Raw genomic sequence first — 17,373 nt, 5'->3', positions numbered from 1 at the left:
TCTGTCCAAGTAATCGTCTAGGTAAAATATGGAAAATCCTATGAAAATAGGCACTGATGCTGGAAGATGAAGTTGGTGTGAGATCTCTTCTCTGTGGAAGGCACATTGCTGTGGTGATTCTGTTTCCATTGTCCAGTCCTGTTGAGCAGACTGCACGGGCACCACCATGACAAAGATTAAACTCTTTCCAAAGTAGTGCCACTCAGGAAGTCCTTTTAATTCCAGGAGCTGATCTTCCTCCTATATTTTCATCCTGCCCACAGCTAATTAAAGAAAAAGGAGAAAAACAAATACTAATTAAGGACTCTGAAATGAAAATGTCATTTTTGTTCTGGGATAACCAGATAGGACACTGCAACCCTCATACTGAAAGCTGAAAAATCTGGCAGCTTCAAGCTTACCTCTAATCCTGAGCTTCATTTACTAATAGCACTGAATTTGCAGGTTTTCCAAGGCAGTCTGGAGAGCGTGGATACCAAATCTCTGGAGAGCTCCTCACCACAAATCTGATTCTTGCACAAAAATATTAAACTCGTTGTCAGGACAGATGCCCTTGTCCCCGAATGGTATTCTCCATTTCTGTGAGCAGGGGCCCAGGAGATTTGTGGTTTGGATTATACCATAATATGCCTTTGAGACAGCATGTAAATGATGAAGAACAGAACCAGTCCTGTACCAGTGGGTTATCTGTCTCAGGGCACATTGCTTCAAACACGCTCTTGCACTGTAAATCTGCAGCAATAATGAAGCACAGGGAGCTTAAGTGTTTATCAGGAGTACAAATTAAGTTCTCCTCTGATTGCCTAAGCAGAAACACTACTTCTGAAGGTGTTTGCTTATTAATATTAAGGTTCTATTAGAAGTCTTAAGTGCAAAGCAACGGACTTATTGATCCCATCTAAAAATTATTATTATTGTTATTAGATTGGTGACTGCACATGAAAAGGAGTGGGTCAAAAGCTCTTTAGATGGAGTTAGCAAAGAAAGGGCATTTTAAACCTTTATAAAGCAAGCTGCAAGCTGCAGATAATTTCTACAACTTATTTCTTCCTCCTAATATTTGTAATCTTTAGAACCACAACCATTTTACCTAAAACTATGCAGCAGATTAGATCAAAGCATACAAGTATGGAGAAATTATTTATAACAAGTATTTAAACTTTTTAATAGAAAAGTGAGTTTATCTCAAGCTTTAAGAGACAAACATTCACACATAGCACAACCCATGTCTGATTGAGGCAAAGACAAATATAAACTCCAGAGATAAAAGGTACAGAAAAAAAGAAAAAAAAAAAAGGAGAATAAAAAGAAGCCCTAGAACACTTTCTTTTCTATTGTAATGCACTGTTACAATAACAATCTCCCTGTAATAAGAAATGTGTAGAATGGAAATAACTATTTGCTGCCAGGGTAATGTGGCTGCAGTTTTGATGAGCATGAGTCAATAATAAACACCTTCCCCTTGTGGAGTACTTCAACATGGCTGTGCCCACCTCTGGTATCAGAGTTTGTTGAGTGGAAGCAGACCTATGTAAGGGCTTTATTCTGCACCACTGGTGTTTTTGGAAACTTCATCTTTTAAACTCTGTGGGCACAGCATAAGTCCTTCCACTTAGAATCATAGAATCAGCTGGGTTGGAAGGGACCTCCGAGATCATCAAGTCCAACCCTTGATCCAACCCCGCTGTGGTTCCCAGCCCATGGCACTGATGCCACATCCAGTCTCATCTTAAAAACCTCCAGGGACGGAGAATCCACCACTTCCCTGGGCAGCCCATTCCAATGGCTGAGCACCCTCTCTGCAAAGAAATTCTTTCTCATATCCAACCTAAACCTCCCCTGGCACAGCTGAAGACCCTGAGCCCTCTTGTCTTGCTGAGAGTTGCCTGGGAAAAGAGACCAACCCCCCCCTGGCTCCCCCCTCCTGTCAGGGAGTTGCAGAGAGTGAGGAGGTCTCCCCTGAGCCTCCTCTTCTCCAGGCTGAACAGCCCCAGCTCCCTCAGCCTCTCCTCACAGCACTTGTGCTCCAGTCCCTTCCCCAGCCTCGTTGCTCTCCTCTGGACCTGCTCCAGGACCTCAATGTCCTTCCTGAGCTGAGGGCCCAGAACTGGACACAGCACTCCAGAGGTGGCCTCACCAGTGCTGAGTCCAGGGGCAGAATCACTTCCTTGGACCTGTTGGCCAATTTGTACCTACGTACCTATTTGAGGGACAGTTATATATTAGTTATCCCACTGGCAGTAGAAATGATGGTGTTTGGAAGGATTGGCCAAAGACTATTAACGGTGCAGTTGTGAAAATTTGGAAGGGAACCGCTGCAACTCCAAGTGCAGTCATGGCCAACCCTTCTAACATACCTGCCTCCCACAACTTTCTCCCATCAAATCTGTTCAGCTGAGATTTGTGCAGCAAGTTCCAGGTCACCCATGAAAGCACGATTTGCAGGCTCTGTTGTTGCCACCACTGCCACAATAAATTGGCACATCTCTGTGAGGAGCCAGCACTCAGAGGCGTGACGTGTAGTAACATTAATAGGTGCAATTTGCCATTTGACAGTGTAAATCCATCAGTATCATTTGCTGGGATCACCTCTGTAATGACAAAATACAGACTCGCTCTCTGAGGTTGGAGCGTTTCCAAAATTGAACATCATCCAAATAATCCTCTGGGTGGCTTTTATCCAAACATCCCAGTGCTATGCAGTGAGAAGATAGCTCCTTTGCTCTGTTCCTTGTTTTACTCCCCTAATGAGTGTTTTCAGGGACTTTGAAGGTGTCTGGCTTGGCTTCAAGTCCCAGTTTCTTGAAACAATTGGTAATTGTAGTGTTTGCAACTCTAAAAAATGGCTTACAAATGAACCCTGCAATTTTCAGAGCGTTCTCGTGCACTTGACTCGGAGCACACAAGCCAAGAATAATTCTTGGGAGCGCTGTCCTCAGAAAATCCAGGCCCTTTTTAATAAATGTAATGAATAATCAACTGTAAAGCAGAAATATTCTAAAAACTGCAATGATTGATTAACCATACTGTTTTGAACCTTTCTCATATAAATGAATGGGTAAATGAATAAAATATACAGATTGCAGTTGCAAAATACAAAAAAAAAAGTGACATATGAGTGATGAAAGCAGGCTAACAGTAGAGTAATGCTTTTCATTAAGGAACTGCCTGCATATTCATTAGAGCCAGTCGATTACTTAAAAAATACATTCATCAGATAATTTATTTGATGAATTTTACCATTATTTGTCAAATAATTTATTCAACAAAAAAAGGTAAAATTAATGGAATCGTGCATTTATCAAATCTTATTGGACAGCTCTAATACTTATTCAGTTCTGTAGATTTAGGTTGATTCAGGATTAGTAATACTGCTGCAATGAATGCAGAAAAAATTTCCTGGCAAATCTATTACTCTGCTATTTTCTCATATATTCACAAATTTCATGGACTTAATATAGGCTATTCAAACTAAACATCTCTCTTATTGAAAAAGAAATACTAAAAAAAATTTAAGATTTTACATTTTCCCAAGCTTCCATATTGAACGTGGTCTGACAGTCCATTGTTACCACTTAAAAAAAAAACAAATTAAAATAAAAAAATATAATTTTTAAAAAAGCAACCTGTCTGAGGTCAGTCACATCACACTGGTGCAATCAAATCCACTGTGTCTTTGGGCTTCCTCACTTTATCATCCCCATTCTTCAGTGAAGCATCTCATATTTGTTACTCTTGCTATTTCTGGATATGCTAAGAATTACTAACAAAAATTTACTTGACCTCTGACTTCCATCACAACAAAATATAACACCATCTCACATTTTCTTAGTGAATATTTATGCTTTGAAAATTCTGTGGGTTTTTTTTCCAGAGGGTTATTTGTGATAAATGCCTAGTTATATTTCTTAGATAGACGAGAAAAATATACTCTACCATTTACTGTAGGTTTTTCGGAAAATAGCTGTTTTAAACATTTTTTTATATCCACTGCTGTTCCTCAGTCTGCCTTTTTAGTGGAAATAAATTTCCTACAGGGACTAGCAATGGCTTTATTATTCTTTATTAAAGAGTAATAGCCCCCTTTTCATTAGCCCCTCTGTGGCTTCAGTTAAAGGTGTCTCCATTGCATTTCTCATGCCATTGTGGATGAAGTGGAGATAATGAATTATATAGTGGCATTAAAGACTGAGTCTGCAACTTTGTTGGAAACAGATTAGTTCAAACCACAGTGCTGCTCAGCAACAACAATACCTGCTGTGCTAAATAATAACTGAGTCAGAAAATGCTTGTCCTGCTCAGTGGACAGGATCAGCTCAAATCTCCAAGCCACAGCTTCCATATTTCCACACCCAGTGGATGCAGTTTATCACCAAGACCAGAGCCTGAATTAAGGTTTTTTATTTCCAGTTCTAAGGTTCCTGGAAATACTTGGCAAAAAGAGGCTGTGGCCATTAGTCTATAACACAAAAATTACTTGATCCTGTGTCATTACGTAGGAACAAATTTATCACGAGGGTGAAAGATCCTCGGAGGGTGTTCAAAGTAAAAGTGTTTTTTTAAAAAATCAGCTTAGTAGTGTTATAAGGAAAAGTACCTTAAGTTGTCCCTCATGTCCATTAAAAAGGACATTAGACCTGAGCCTCGAGCATGTCCTCTGTCACCAGGAGTGAAGAAACCAGACCCAGCAGGTGAGGGAATACAGGTGGATGCCAAGGGGAAGGAGAAGAGCACCTGCAGGTGCCAGCTGGCTGTGCAGCTTTCCTGAGACATTCCACAGCTCAGTGCAGGTTTAATGTCTCTCTCTTCCCATCAATTCCAGAAAGATAAACTGTGCCCACACTTTTAGTGGATCCATGTACATAGAGTGAGCCACAGTGAATTTTTGTTTCAGGAAAGCCACATCAAGAGTCTGAAATAGGTTGGCTTTATTGGATTTTGCTTCTTGGGTTTTTGCTTACTCTAAATTGTTCATTGAAAGGACACTGTAGACAGTTAGTAAAGACTGATGATGTCTTTAGGACTTTCTTAGTAATTAAGTAATGACTGCATCCACATGACATTTTCTCACTCAAATCAGATTTTCTTCCACTATTCTACTGCCCCTTTGATTTGTCACTGACAGGCATTTAGAGAAGTGAATTTCAATTCACAGTAGGAATTGCACGTGAATACCTTGCTTGGAAATCTCACTTGGTCACTGAAAGAAGTTTTGTGTCCTTGAATAAGGCACAGCATGGGATTTTGGGACCACATTCGTAGCAGAATCGTGGATATTTCTGAAAAAGCAAAAGGCCAAATCCTCTGGAGGATTTGGCAAACTGTGGAAGGCATGGACAGCTTTCTGCCAACTACTGACACCTCCAAAATGGGAAATACAGCTTGTTTTCAGACCTGGCATCTCAGTCGTGCTCCTGATGCTGCCTCCCTCCCAGAGCTCATCCATTCACTGAAGATAGTTGTACTAAAATATAATATACAACTATTTCACTCCTCTTTGCCAGGTAAAAATCCTGCATAAGGCTCCAAATGCAGCATAACAAAGGTTTCTGTGTATGCAAAGAAACCATAGGAGGGAGGAATATGTAGTCTGAAGTCTTTGATGCACCTTGAATCAGTTCATTAAACAGCCTGATTTATGTCACTACCAACTCACAAGAAAATGCACCTTCACAAAAGCTTCTTGGGAAAGGAGAAGAGTAAATCTAGTAATTAATTACACTGTGAGCAAGATAGACCCCAGTCCTACCACTGGATCTAACTGGGCTGATGTTTATAGGTAAGGTCAGGTACAGCTCTGTTGGTTCATCCCTCCTACCCTTGGCTGCAGAACTGAGGGTAAATAAAAATATTTAGGTCAGTATGTGTTTAGCTTTGCAATCCAATAAGAAATAATGTGGAATCTACAAGTCCCAGAAGCTGTTTACACTGATGAAAAGCATAGGAATTTATTTATTTATTTATTTATTTACAGCTTCTTTAAGTGTTCTAAAAATATAAAGGAACCACTTAATTGAGTCTAAATCTATAGCTCGAGGTATGTAAAAGAAAACTTTGAAGTACTCAAATGCAATCCAATGTGAAAATCTTATATTTCCTGACAGGGTTTGAAATAAACTCGTTTAGTTATGTTTTAGCTTTTAAAACAAGCAAAATCATTAAAATCTTAGAACCATAACATTCTGACCCTGCATAATTGAAACTATTTCCCCCAAATATAGCCTAAAGGGGGTTCATCAATGTTTTTGTTACATTTTCTGCTCCCAGAGAAGATTGCTGTTGTATACTTAAAGCATTTGAGGAGATATATTCACTGGGGACATGGTAATGAGATAAATCAGTCAGGAGACAAACCCAGACTGTTTGACTGCCAGCTTGTGTCCAATTTTATGCAATTAATATAGCATACATTTCCATTTTGAAGCTTAAACTGTTGTATTGTTAAATAGCTTAATTCCATCCTCCCCTGACTGAAATAACGATGACCCACTGGATGTTGTCATTTTACCCATTAGCCATAGAGCCAGAAAGACAGGAATGTATTGCTCTCTGTGGCAGAATTCAGACCATCACAAGCTCATTAATTCAAACACTCATAATGAGGGTCATTGTACAGACTGATACAGATACAGCCGCTCTGAACTTCAGACATTTTTTGAAAGAGCCAAATTCAATATGATATATGTAAAAAATTCAAGTATATGCCTAAGAGAGCAGCGGGGGAAATTTTCTCATTCTTTTTTGTGAGATCTGACATCAGCATATAGATGGTTTCATCAATTATTGAGACAGAGACCAAGAAAGGGAAAGGGAATGATTTGGGGGTTTCGTTTTTGAAGTTTGAATGTAAAGTGCTCAGACTGAATCAGAACTAGTATGTCTGAGTCTTTAGAATTAGCTGCCTCTTTCTTATACCTTCTCTTCTTTGTAACACTAGAGAGCCTTTAAAGGCTGGTGTTTGAAATGTTTTAATAACTTTTGAAAGGCTGGGGTGTATCTTTTACACAAGGATACCATATATGAAATTACCTATTCCTTTTTCATTCTATAAATAGTGTGTCTTGGAAGTATCCTCAAAACACTCAGTCTCATATTAAACAATTACACCAGTGTGAAAAAAAACAAACCTGTCTTTAGATAATCCTGGATGAGGAACTGGGGGATGAGGGAAATCCAGGTCTCCCTGCTCCAGTGAATATTTTATTATTTATATGGCAGGGAATAGATCCAGCAGTACCAGTGAATAACCTGTACAGAGCCTGGAGAAACCAAGGGTCATAGCCCAGTCTGAATATTAAGTAGAACAGAAAATTGTGTCCGTGTCTCCAACATCCCTTATAAATGCCCTGTCCACAGGGATTTTCATTGTTCAGGAGAGTCCTTTCTGGTTTTATTCAGAAAAGCTATCCTAGTGGGGAAGCCTTTCTTGGTGAAAGCACAGTCTAAAACAGTAAATGCCTTTTAGTGCTAATGAACTGACATTTTTCAACAAAAAAAAAAAAAAGTGTTGGACAAATCTTTTTTGAATGCCCCATCCTGACCCGTTTCCTTTCACCAGGTGCCCACGTGCTAACTGAGCTACCACCAAGCAAGATGGACCATTCCCCTCTGAGCTTTCAAGTGCTCTTTTGTCTTGCTTGGAAATAGGAAGGGGGAAAAGAAGGAAAAAAGATGTCTTGTTGTCAAATTTGACAGCTGTCAGCTATCTTGAAGGGGCAAAATGATGATTTATCACTTCACTCAGTAGCTTACAATTTAATTGTAATTAATTACGAAAGAAACTACAGCTCTTCAACATGAGTGCAAATATTTTTATTTGCAGGCAGATGTTTTGCATGTTTTATTAAATCTTGTGTAGTTCATACTATTCAGTGCTCAACTAAAAATAACTATCATTTTGTACCTACACAGAGAGAGCTTCATGCAGTGTGAAGCACTAACATCATATTTACTTGAGGACAGAACATTATGTTACCCTTCCAGTATGTAAAATACGTACATTTAACACTGGAATTAAGGACCTATTTTAAATATAGCAGTTGCTAAGCAATGGGCTATTAGCAGAACTCCAACAGCTTGGAACATTTAGGACCTACATGCTCGTTTTTATATTATTACTTGGTTTCCAGAACACAGTTAGCAATCAACGGAGAAGTTTGTAATTCTCTTAGAAGACAGATGAGGTTGTTCCTCAGTGCTCTCTGCTGTGGCAGCCCCAGGCCTGCCAGGAGCAGAAGCCAGAGCAGCAGCATCCTGGTCCACCCATGCCCACTGTTGGGGTACAATGAAATCCAGCTCGTAGAGATTTGTGTCTCCTTAGAGTCTCTCTGGGGTTATACAATACATAAATGCAGGATTCTACAGAATCCTGATTCCATGGGATCCTAATACCTGCCCTTATTCAATACCTATTTCACATAAATATATTCTAAGTTTTCCACTTGTTTGTAAATATACCACAACAGTTCTCCTTCCCTGCAGGAGCCTGTGCAGGATCACTCTGTTCAGGTAGCTGTGGTAGTAGGGAGATAAAGGGAGGGATGCAAACCTGCAAACAGATTTCCAGAGCCATCCTACCTGTAGGTGGAGGTAGGTTAACTCCACACATGACTGATTGAACAGAGCTAATTCCTTTGGCAAAGCCTCCTTATTGTTGACAAGGTGATTAGGAAATCTCTCTGAATTTTCAGTTGCTTTTTCACTCCTACAAGTGGAAATCATGCAGACGGATGCTGTGGGTCAGATCTGACCCTGGGGCTTGTACCACTCCAGGTAGCTCTGAGCCCTTCCTTCTGTACCTGCTGGATCTCACTCATCAACATCACGGTTCTGAACGTGGGAACTGTGCCATGGAGGTCCCCAAAACAGCTGTGGAAGAATTTCCCTGTCCTGTTCTGTACCCCTGATTCCATGGGATCCTAATAATTGCCCTTATTCAGTGCCTATTTCACATAAATACATTTTAAGTTTTCCATTTGTTCATAAATATACCACAGCATTTCTAGAATCTAAGAAAGCTAAAAATACTTTTACAAATATCTTTAAGGAGACTTGATTCCCCTGAAGATGCTGTGAGTGGAGGCTGTTTCTGTATCAGCCCTTGTCTTTGATTAACCACTTAAAAAAAAAAAAAGAAAAAAGGAATAGATTAATTATTAAAATTAGTCCTGTAGTGCACCTGAGCATGAAGAGTGAAACATGATTCCCACTGAATCACAGGGAGGCAGGGCTGAGGATGCTCAGCACTTCACAGAACTGGGCTGGCAGGGAGAAAGCCAGAGGTGTCCTTTGTGAAATAGTCAGGACTGAGGGCACTGTTTGCCCAGTAGCGGTTTGGAGTGGTTTATTAAATAAATAAAATTTTTAAAAAATTCAGTCCTGGGCTTGGAATCAATGCAATCCCCCTTTAGTGTATTAGGCTTGCCGAGGAGCCCCTCTCAGGACACGCAGCAGTTTCTCTGGCTGCTCAGCCGTGTAATAACACCGAAAACAAAGGCAGGAGAGCTCCCCGTGTCACACCGTGACATCGTTATTCACTCCATCAAACTGCGGCCACCTCGGGGTTTGCCCAGAGCTGCAGAGCGACTCTGCTCATTACACAGGTACCTGGTCCCCGCAGCTGTCCCCAGGCTGGCCCCTCTCCAGCCCCGGGCCCTGCCTGTCCTGAGCTCCCTTCCTTCCACACTTCCCTGCACATCCCGCTCTGCTCCGGCTCGCTCCCTCTCCGGAGGCAGCACGCCTTATGTTTGCCATTTCATTCTCATTCACCTTGCCTGTCACCTCAAGGCAGCCTTAATTATAATGTCATTGAAGGTTTATTCAACGAGATCTGAAGATTGTGCTTTAATTATAAAAATGAAAACACGCGATTACAACCAAAGTAAGTATAAAACAATATTTGGCGGCAAGTGGCAGCTGAAACCTTTTTAGATGTTTCAGTGTCTCTCACCCAGATGGAAGGTTTGGGGATCTAGGATTCCTTGTGTCTTTTTCTATATTTTGGATGACTTTTACAGCCTGCTACTTCAATTTCTGCTCACTTGAAACTCAGTTTTGGGTACAAATTCAAATGTCTCAAGTGCTTGTATCTTTGGCCAGGCATTTTAGGTGATTTGACTTCCCATTACATTTGTTGGAATATTTATGACTCTTTGGGGATATCAGTTATATTTCCCCCTTAGTCCTTCCAGTCCAACTTCTCAGTATTCTTTCTCAGTCCAGCCATGCAATATGAACATTTTACTTTACATTTCCCAAAAATAGTTGAGGCTACTGGTATGTTCATGGCAAAGAACATGCAGAGTATCAGGTTGAAGCAGAATACATTAAGTTTAGAATACCTTTTGGATTGCCAGTTTTCTCTAAAGGCCACACTTGACACATTATTTACATTAGCTAGTTTTTTTCTCCTGGATGATTTACCCACAAGTTCATGTTGTTGTTTTCCCTCAAGTTTTGCTGCATTTCTGTGTGACAGGACAGTTGCAACTAATTTTTTGTTTCACATTTTGTCCCCCCTCAACAAACAAAACGCAGTTGCACAGGCTTCTAGTTTAGGTTGAAAAGGGGTGGGGGGAAGAGAAAAAAGAGGAAAAAATGCTATGTTGCTCAAAAACTCCTGGTTTGAGACACCAAACATTGCGTAAAGGCAGCCCAGGCACTTTCACTTCGCTATAGATATTTTTTTTTATTAATGGAGTGCTTCAAAACAGGACAAAGACCAACCTGAGACTTTAATAAATCTTGGCAATGACCTGGTGTTTCAGAAGTTAAGCTCACCCTCATTACCCTGTAACACTGCCTCCTGCAAGGCTACCTGAGACGTGTGGTGCAGCAGTTGTGCTCTGGCAGCTGGCTCCAGGAGCCCGTGTTAACCTCTCTTTTCCCCCTGAGATGGACAGATTATTCCCATTAGAAGGGATTGATGAATGAAAAGATGGTGGTTAATGGGTATTACTTTAATGCAGAGGGCCAAATCCTATTATCCTGTGCAGCGGACAGTGCAAACAGTGTTTGTGTAAAGGAGCCCCGCTGGGACAGAGAGAAATGGAGCCCAAGTGCCTCCCCCAGCCTTGCTCAGCAAAACCTACCTGGTTCTGCAGCTGTTCCTGTGGCTGGAGAATAAGGGGGGTTGGCCCAGGAGCTTCTCCCAGAACCTGTTCCTGGCAATAGTTTGACATGAGGGGCTGGCAGAGGGGAAGGTGGGCCACGTTGGTTTGCGCTGTGAGCTCCATCTCAGCTCCTGAAGAAGCAGCACTGTGGTACTTTGCACTCTGTGCTCGTGGTACTTTGATTTCCAGCTACCTTTTTCAGCTTAATAAGTACATTAGGTGGGTTATGCAGATTACAGTGTGTGCACTGAGTTATTTGATATATTATTCACCAACAAATATAAGATAAAAAGTAAGTCTGCATATAATTACCCACAACTGCTGACTGACTTATAATTAACTTTGAAAAATTGCTGGTTTAGGAGATATCATAGATTACAATTTTAAATATAAGGAGCTTCAGAATAGCTCTCATGATCAGCACTAGTACAAGGTATTCAGTGAAGGATTAATTCCCTAAACTGCTAATCAGCTCTATCTCCTGTCTTATCAAATTGTAAATATATTATGCTGTATTAAAGTATGAGCATGCAGCTAATTAAAGCAGAGCCTGCTTTAGTATCAGATACTCCCCCCTTGACACAACAAAACTGTTCTAAGGACATAGCTAACAAGTGTTAACAAATGGAAGTGATACCTCTTAAAGTGATGCTGTGTCCAAACAGCAGTTTTTTGTTTTCATTTCAGAGGTGGGGGTTTTTGTTGTTTTGGTTTTTATTTAAAGAAAAAGAAGAAGGGGGGGAAATCATATAGTTTTTCTGGAGAAACAAGTTGGGGAGGGCATTAATTCTATTTAGCCTACAGCTAGAAGCCCACGGGAACCAACCAAGAAATTACAACCAAGGATTTGCAAATAGTACCTGAATGACATCCAGTGAAAATTTGGTTCATTTACTAACATTTTAAATAGATTCTGATGTTAAATGCTGAAAAGCAAAATACAATCTTTTTTAAAAATCAAGAAAGCAACCATCCACATTTTTAAAGGAATGCAGCATAAATTTAAATGAAAGATCAGTGAAGCCCAGCCAAGCAAAGAGAGGATCAGAACTATAATTGAGCATCATTTGCAAAACTGCTTCTTTTAGTTGCTTTTCTCTGTTTCAAACTCAAATAAAGCGATGCCATTATACAGGCAGCAGGGGAAAAAAAATACCAAAATTATTCATCTATGAAACAAACATGAAAAATAAGAGAGAATACACAGCAAGAAGCCTCTCAATTAGTTAGATTTTTTTAAAACTTCTTTGTGCAAACCTCAAAGTTTTTTTGTGCCACTTGAAAGTTTTCACTCCCTAAAGACCTCAGAATGTATGATGTTATTAATGTTATTCAGCAACAAAAGACACATATTTGTCAAGATCAACGTGATGGAGTAAAAGAGAAAACCCATGGGATGGAGAAGGTTTGGTGGTTTTCTCCATTTTCCTTTCCCTTTCCTTTCCCTTTCCTTTCCCTTCCCCTTCCCCTTTCCCTTCTCCTTTCCTTTCCTTTCCTTTCCTTTCCTTTCCTTTCCTTTCCTTTCCTTTCCTTTCCTTTCCTTTCCTTTCCTTTCCTTTCCTTTCCTTTCCTTTCCTTTCCTTTCCTTTCCTTTCCTTTCCTTCCCTTCCCTTCCCTTCCCTTCCCTTCCCTTCCCTTCCCTTCCCTTCCCTTCCCTTCCCTTCCCTTCCCTTCCCTTCCCTTTTCTTTTCCTTTTTCTTGCCTTCCCTTTCTTTGCCTTGCTTCCCTTTCCTTCCTTTCCCTCTGCCTTTCCTTCCTTTCCCTCTGCCTTTCCCTTTTCCCTACATCTACGCTTAGGGAAAATAATCTCAGCAGGAAATCAAAGAGATTTACCAATAAAATCAATGAACATTTGCAGACTGTTGGTAGTGATAAAGTTGAGATAAAGTAGAATTCCATCCCTGTGTGATCAATGTTTATTGCAGGGCCCATATTTTTTAATGGAAGTGGATCAAAACACTTTTTTTCCCCTCCTGGCACTGGATTCTGGAGGTTTCAGAGGCACAGAAACTTTATCTGACTTGTTTCATTTAAATGTTTAACAGTTATTGACATTCAAAAGCGTCCTGGTTTGAACTAAAAGTTCCTTTCTCCATTCCCCACAGGTTAATTTGTTGGCTTTTGGAGTGATTATTTATAAAGTGTTTCGACACACTGCAATGTTAAAGCCAGAAGTTAGTTGCTACGAAAATATAAGGTAAGTTTGCCCATTAATACAAATTCTACCTTCTGTAAGTTTCAATGCAGACAGAGGTGCTACTGAGTATTCAAAAATAACAGTTTAATCTCCTGAAGGATTTGTAGAAAAAGAAGGATCTTTTTTTTCCCTTTTATTCCCTTATATATAATTGGAAGTACATTTTGCAATCATGATTCCCATCGAGCTGTACCTTGTACAGGAACACTGGGGGGGTGTGAGAGGTGCATGAGGAATCCCAGCAGCCCACATCAACCAGAGGGTAGAGGCTGATGGCAAGGTTAAAGAAGGAATTGTCCTTTTTTTTTTCTTTCCGTAGCTTCTATACAAGCCAAAACAGATCTCAAAACTTACGCCTGAAACGGGACCAAAATATTTGCCTTGAAGTAACAAGTAATTCAGTGATAAGAGGCTGGAGCCATTCATGTTCCTTGGAAAAGTCTGCAGTGGGACTTTGTGCTCCCGTGGCGTCGGGGGGATGGGGCAGATCCTCCCCAGGATTTTACTTTGCATGCTGCTATGATTTTTCCATCAACTCACTCTCCTTAAAACTGATTTATAGGGACCTTGAAAACCGTTTGTGCAGGAAAAGCTGAAGTGTACTACAGGGAACATTGAAAACAACTCACTGTTTGTGTTGCTTAGGAACACTCCTGCAGTTTCAATGCATTGCACTAGATTTATAGTTAGGATTTAGCAATTGTTTGATTGATTACTTTCTCTTATTCCTCACCCTTCATAGCTTCATGTGGTGACCTGGTTCTAATGAAGTTGAAAATTATTCATTTTCAGGGGAACAGTGCTAAAAATGTCTGCTGTTCAAAGGAAGTCCTGCAATGACTGAGCTGAGAATGAATAAGAAAGTAATCAGTGGCTTCATTTCCAAGACAACATGCTGTAATTTGCTCAAGTCTGTGAACAGTGCTCTACAGCATCTTGGAACAAAAAAAAAACATAGCCAATCAGTTCCTGCAATTTTAAAGCATCAATATGCTGACCCAGGAGCTATTTGAGAGTATTTGTGTTCTAAAAACAAAAATAATTTTTTTCTTTTTTTTTTTTTAAAGAGAAAGAATGAAAGAAAGAAAGTCTGGTTTTACAACTGGCACCTCTGCAGTGAACCTGAGAGGCAGCCAGGGAATCCTTTGATGTCATGCACATGCACTGACCTCAGAGCATACTGTACATTTCTTCTGGGTTTTTTTTTTTTTTTGAGGAAGATAAGGGGGAGGAGGAAAAGTGGGGGGAATGCTTCATAACAGGCATATGTTTTTCCTTGGGGAATTACACTAACAGTAGATTTAAATCAAATCATATGGTGCTGCAGTACACCAGAGAAAACACATCTGAAGATTAAAGAATCCAGTGTTTTAAGGCCCTCCAGTTTTACTCCTCTGCTCTTCCCAAGTGATCCCGTGAGTCCATCTGTGCCACGGTGCTGCAGCACACCCTGAAGAGCAGCCCCTGCACTTGCATTTCTCAGGCCTTTGCAGCTGCCCAAAGTGGAGAGAGAAGTGCTTTGTGCCTGCACAGTGTTGTTCACGATGTTTCTCTCCTGCCCAGATCCTGTGCCCGAGGTGCCCTCGCCCTCCTCTTCCTCCTCGGGGCCACCTGGATCTTCGGGGTGCTCCACGTGGTCCAGGGGTCCGTGGTTACTGCCTACCTTTTTACAATCTTCAATGCATTCCAGGGGATGTTCATCTTCATTTTCCTTTGTGTGTTGTCCAGGAAGGTGAGTGTTCCAGTCCCTGTGGGAAGTGACTCAGGCAGTCTCACGTCCCTACACAGTCGGGTGCCAGCCCAGAAGTTGAGTGTTTGTCTTCAGTGGAGACAGAACCTCTGTCTAGTTTTTACCTGCTCACATATTCCCTCCCAGTTTTAAAACTAATGTGTTAAACATGGGAAAATGGGGGTTTTTAACTGTAAAACTGGTTATAGTGCCATTAACCTGATGAAATAATCCAATGTGTCCCCACACTTACCCTGGGACGATGCTTTCTTCAGTGTTCTGTCCTAAGGTCAAAACCAGCCCCACCTTAAAACATCTAGAGGCAGGAGCAGTACAAAATGAGTTTAAAGACATCTAGACCTAGTAATAAACCTATTTCATATTAGAATTTGATATTTTTATTTCAGATTCAGGAAGAGTATTACAGATTGTTCAAAAATGTTCCTTGCTGTTTCGGCTGCTTGAGATAAATGGGAGGAAAACACCCATAAGCATCTCAGTGGAAGAAGGGAGCAACCTACATGTTGTTGTTATGGATATTACAGCAAAATATGGTATTGTGAAAGCAGGAAATGACCCAGTGAGCAGGCATATCTCTTAACTGAATTACTGACTGGTTTTGTACATATGTGTGCATTCGTGCAGAACATTTATATTATTCTGTATACAAACAGTATACAAAAAAAAAAAAAAGGATTATTGCAAAACAAGTATTAATAAAGACCAGGGAAAGAAGCTAATTTCTAAAGGAGCTCAACAATTCGACAATATTAAAAATATCTGCAGTTCTTGAAAGCAAAATACCAAAAACCAACTGGCACAGCAGATTTTAGGAATTGCTTTGCTAGTGGAAACGTTCACTGTCCTTTTGTAGTAATGAGCTTCTTACATTAAGTTGCATGTGACCATCTGCAGGGAATGGGTTCCATTAAAGAGCCCATAGATAAAGATCTGCTTCAGCCTAGACTTTTGAAAACATTTCTTTTAATTTAAAGTAGATTAAAAAAGGAATTTGTTTAATATTATTCTCTTATCACTCTGAAATATATATTTGTATATTAATCAATGCTTTATTTTTATAACTTCTAAAGAACTGTTTAGATCTAAAGAGCTGAGGTCAGATCTGATACAAGAATGGTGGGACAGCCATTTTATGAGTGAAAGATTATTTTGTGAATAATTTGAAAAAGATCTGGTTCTTGTTTTATTTAATTGCCAAAAAGACTGAGATCTGCTAAACTGGCACTATGATTTTGGAGGCTGTGGGAAGAAGATCCTTTCACAGGTTTGTCACTTCACAGAGATACTCGGAATCCAGACCTTTCAGGATCAAATTAAAAATAAAGTGGTAGAAATCACCCGTGCCAAAGAATACAGATTCAAATTTGAGGTAACATGCTCCTGTAAAATTGCAGTTACAACAGTTTTCTCTACTCAGAGCACCTTTGAGTCAAGCAGTTGTCTTCCTCTGAGGCTTCTGGGTTTGGAACAATCCTGCACTCAACCTTAGGAGCATCCACAGATCTCCTGAAAGCAAAGGGAGCACTTAAAGTGCAAGCTTTGGCAGAGCATGAACATGATGCATCAACACCTCCACCCATGGCATCTTATTTATTTTAAAAGTAGGCTTTAATTTCACCCTTCTAGCACCCAGTTTATGTGAAGTGCTGAGCAATCTCCTGCCCACATTGCCTTCTCAGGAGGTGTCCAGGATCTCAGGCAAAGCCCAATGTTTTTACCAGTGAGGCACTGTAAATATGTAGTTGTTAATAAATCCCACTGTTGTGTTGTCTGTTAAAATAAAGCACTACTCTGAATTTTATTTATATTAAAAGGAAGTCTTTTTTTAGTAACGGTCAATTTTGTTTGGTTTTCTTTTTATTTTTTCCACATACACAAGGTTTTCATTGTATGCATTGCAGTGACAGGCTTCATTAAGTATATTCCATGTCTCTGTCAAATTTTTTGAAACCACAACAGGCGTCTATTTCTCTGAAAAACTAAAAATCTGCTGGTCCTTTGAATGTAAAATGTGTGAATAAACTGAAGTGCTTTGCTCTCACATTTTGACATTTCCATTCATTTAAATAAATACAGCAGTAAAAGTTCTCATTGTTATATATCATTTGCCCTCAATTATTTGCTATACTTCCTTTGCTGTTGTATATGTTCTTCTAGGTCTGGGAAGATGAAGATACATATTACTTAAAAGAGTATTTTTAGAAGGATATCTACTAATACATCATTTTTAATCTCCTGCAGAACTGTAACCTACAGCAAGACTGTCTGGACAAAGCATCTCTAGTAACTATATAATGACTTCAGCATGCTCAGTG

The 17,373-nt window shown here is 40.0% G+C and overlaps 1 protein-coding gene across 1 annotated transcript in view; it reads left to right on the top strand.

Moving 5' to 3' along the window:
* Positions 1-17,145, top strand: part of ADGRL4 (adhesion G protein-coupled receptor L4) — a 77,471-nt gene extending 60,326 nt beyond the window's left edge. Inside the window, exons 14-16 of the mRNA XM_027683184.1 lie at positions 13,217-13,308; positions 14,872-15,040; positions 15,445-17,145. Of these exons, the coding sequence (XP_027538985.1) occupies positions 13,217-13,308; positions 14,872-15,040; positions 15,445-15,507 (324 nt within the window). The 3' untranslated portion in view covers positions 15,508-17,145. The remainder of the gene's footprint in view (positions 1-13,216; positions 13,309-14,871; positions 15,041-15,444) is intronic.
* Positions 17,146-17,373: the final 228 nt, after the last annotated feature.

The sequence above is a fragment of the Neopelma chrysocephalum genome, unplaced genomic scaffold (assembly GCF_003984885.1).
Source record: "Neopelma chrysocephalum unplaced genomic scaffold, ASM398488v2 Primary Assembly neopelma1_64, whole genome shotgun sequence".
Classification (NCBI taxonomy): domain Eukaryota; kingdom Metazoa; phylum Chordata; class Aves; order Passeriformes; family Pipridae; genus Neopelma; species Neopelma chrysocephalum.
The sequence above is the reverse complement of the archived record's forward strand: the minus strand, read 5'-3'. Positions and strand labels throughout refer to the sequence as shown.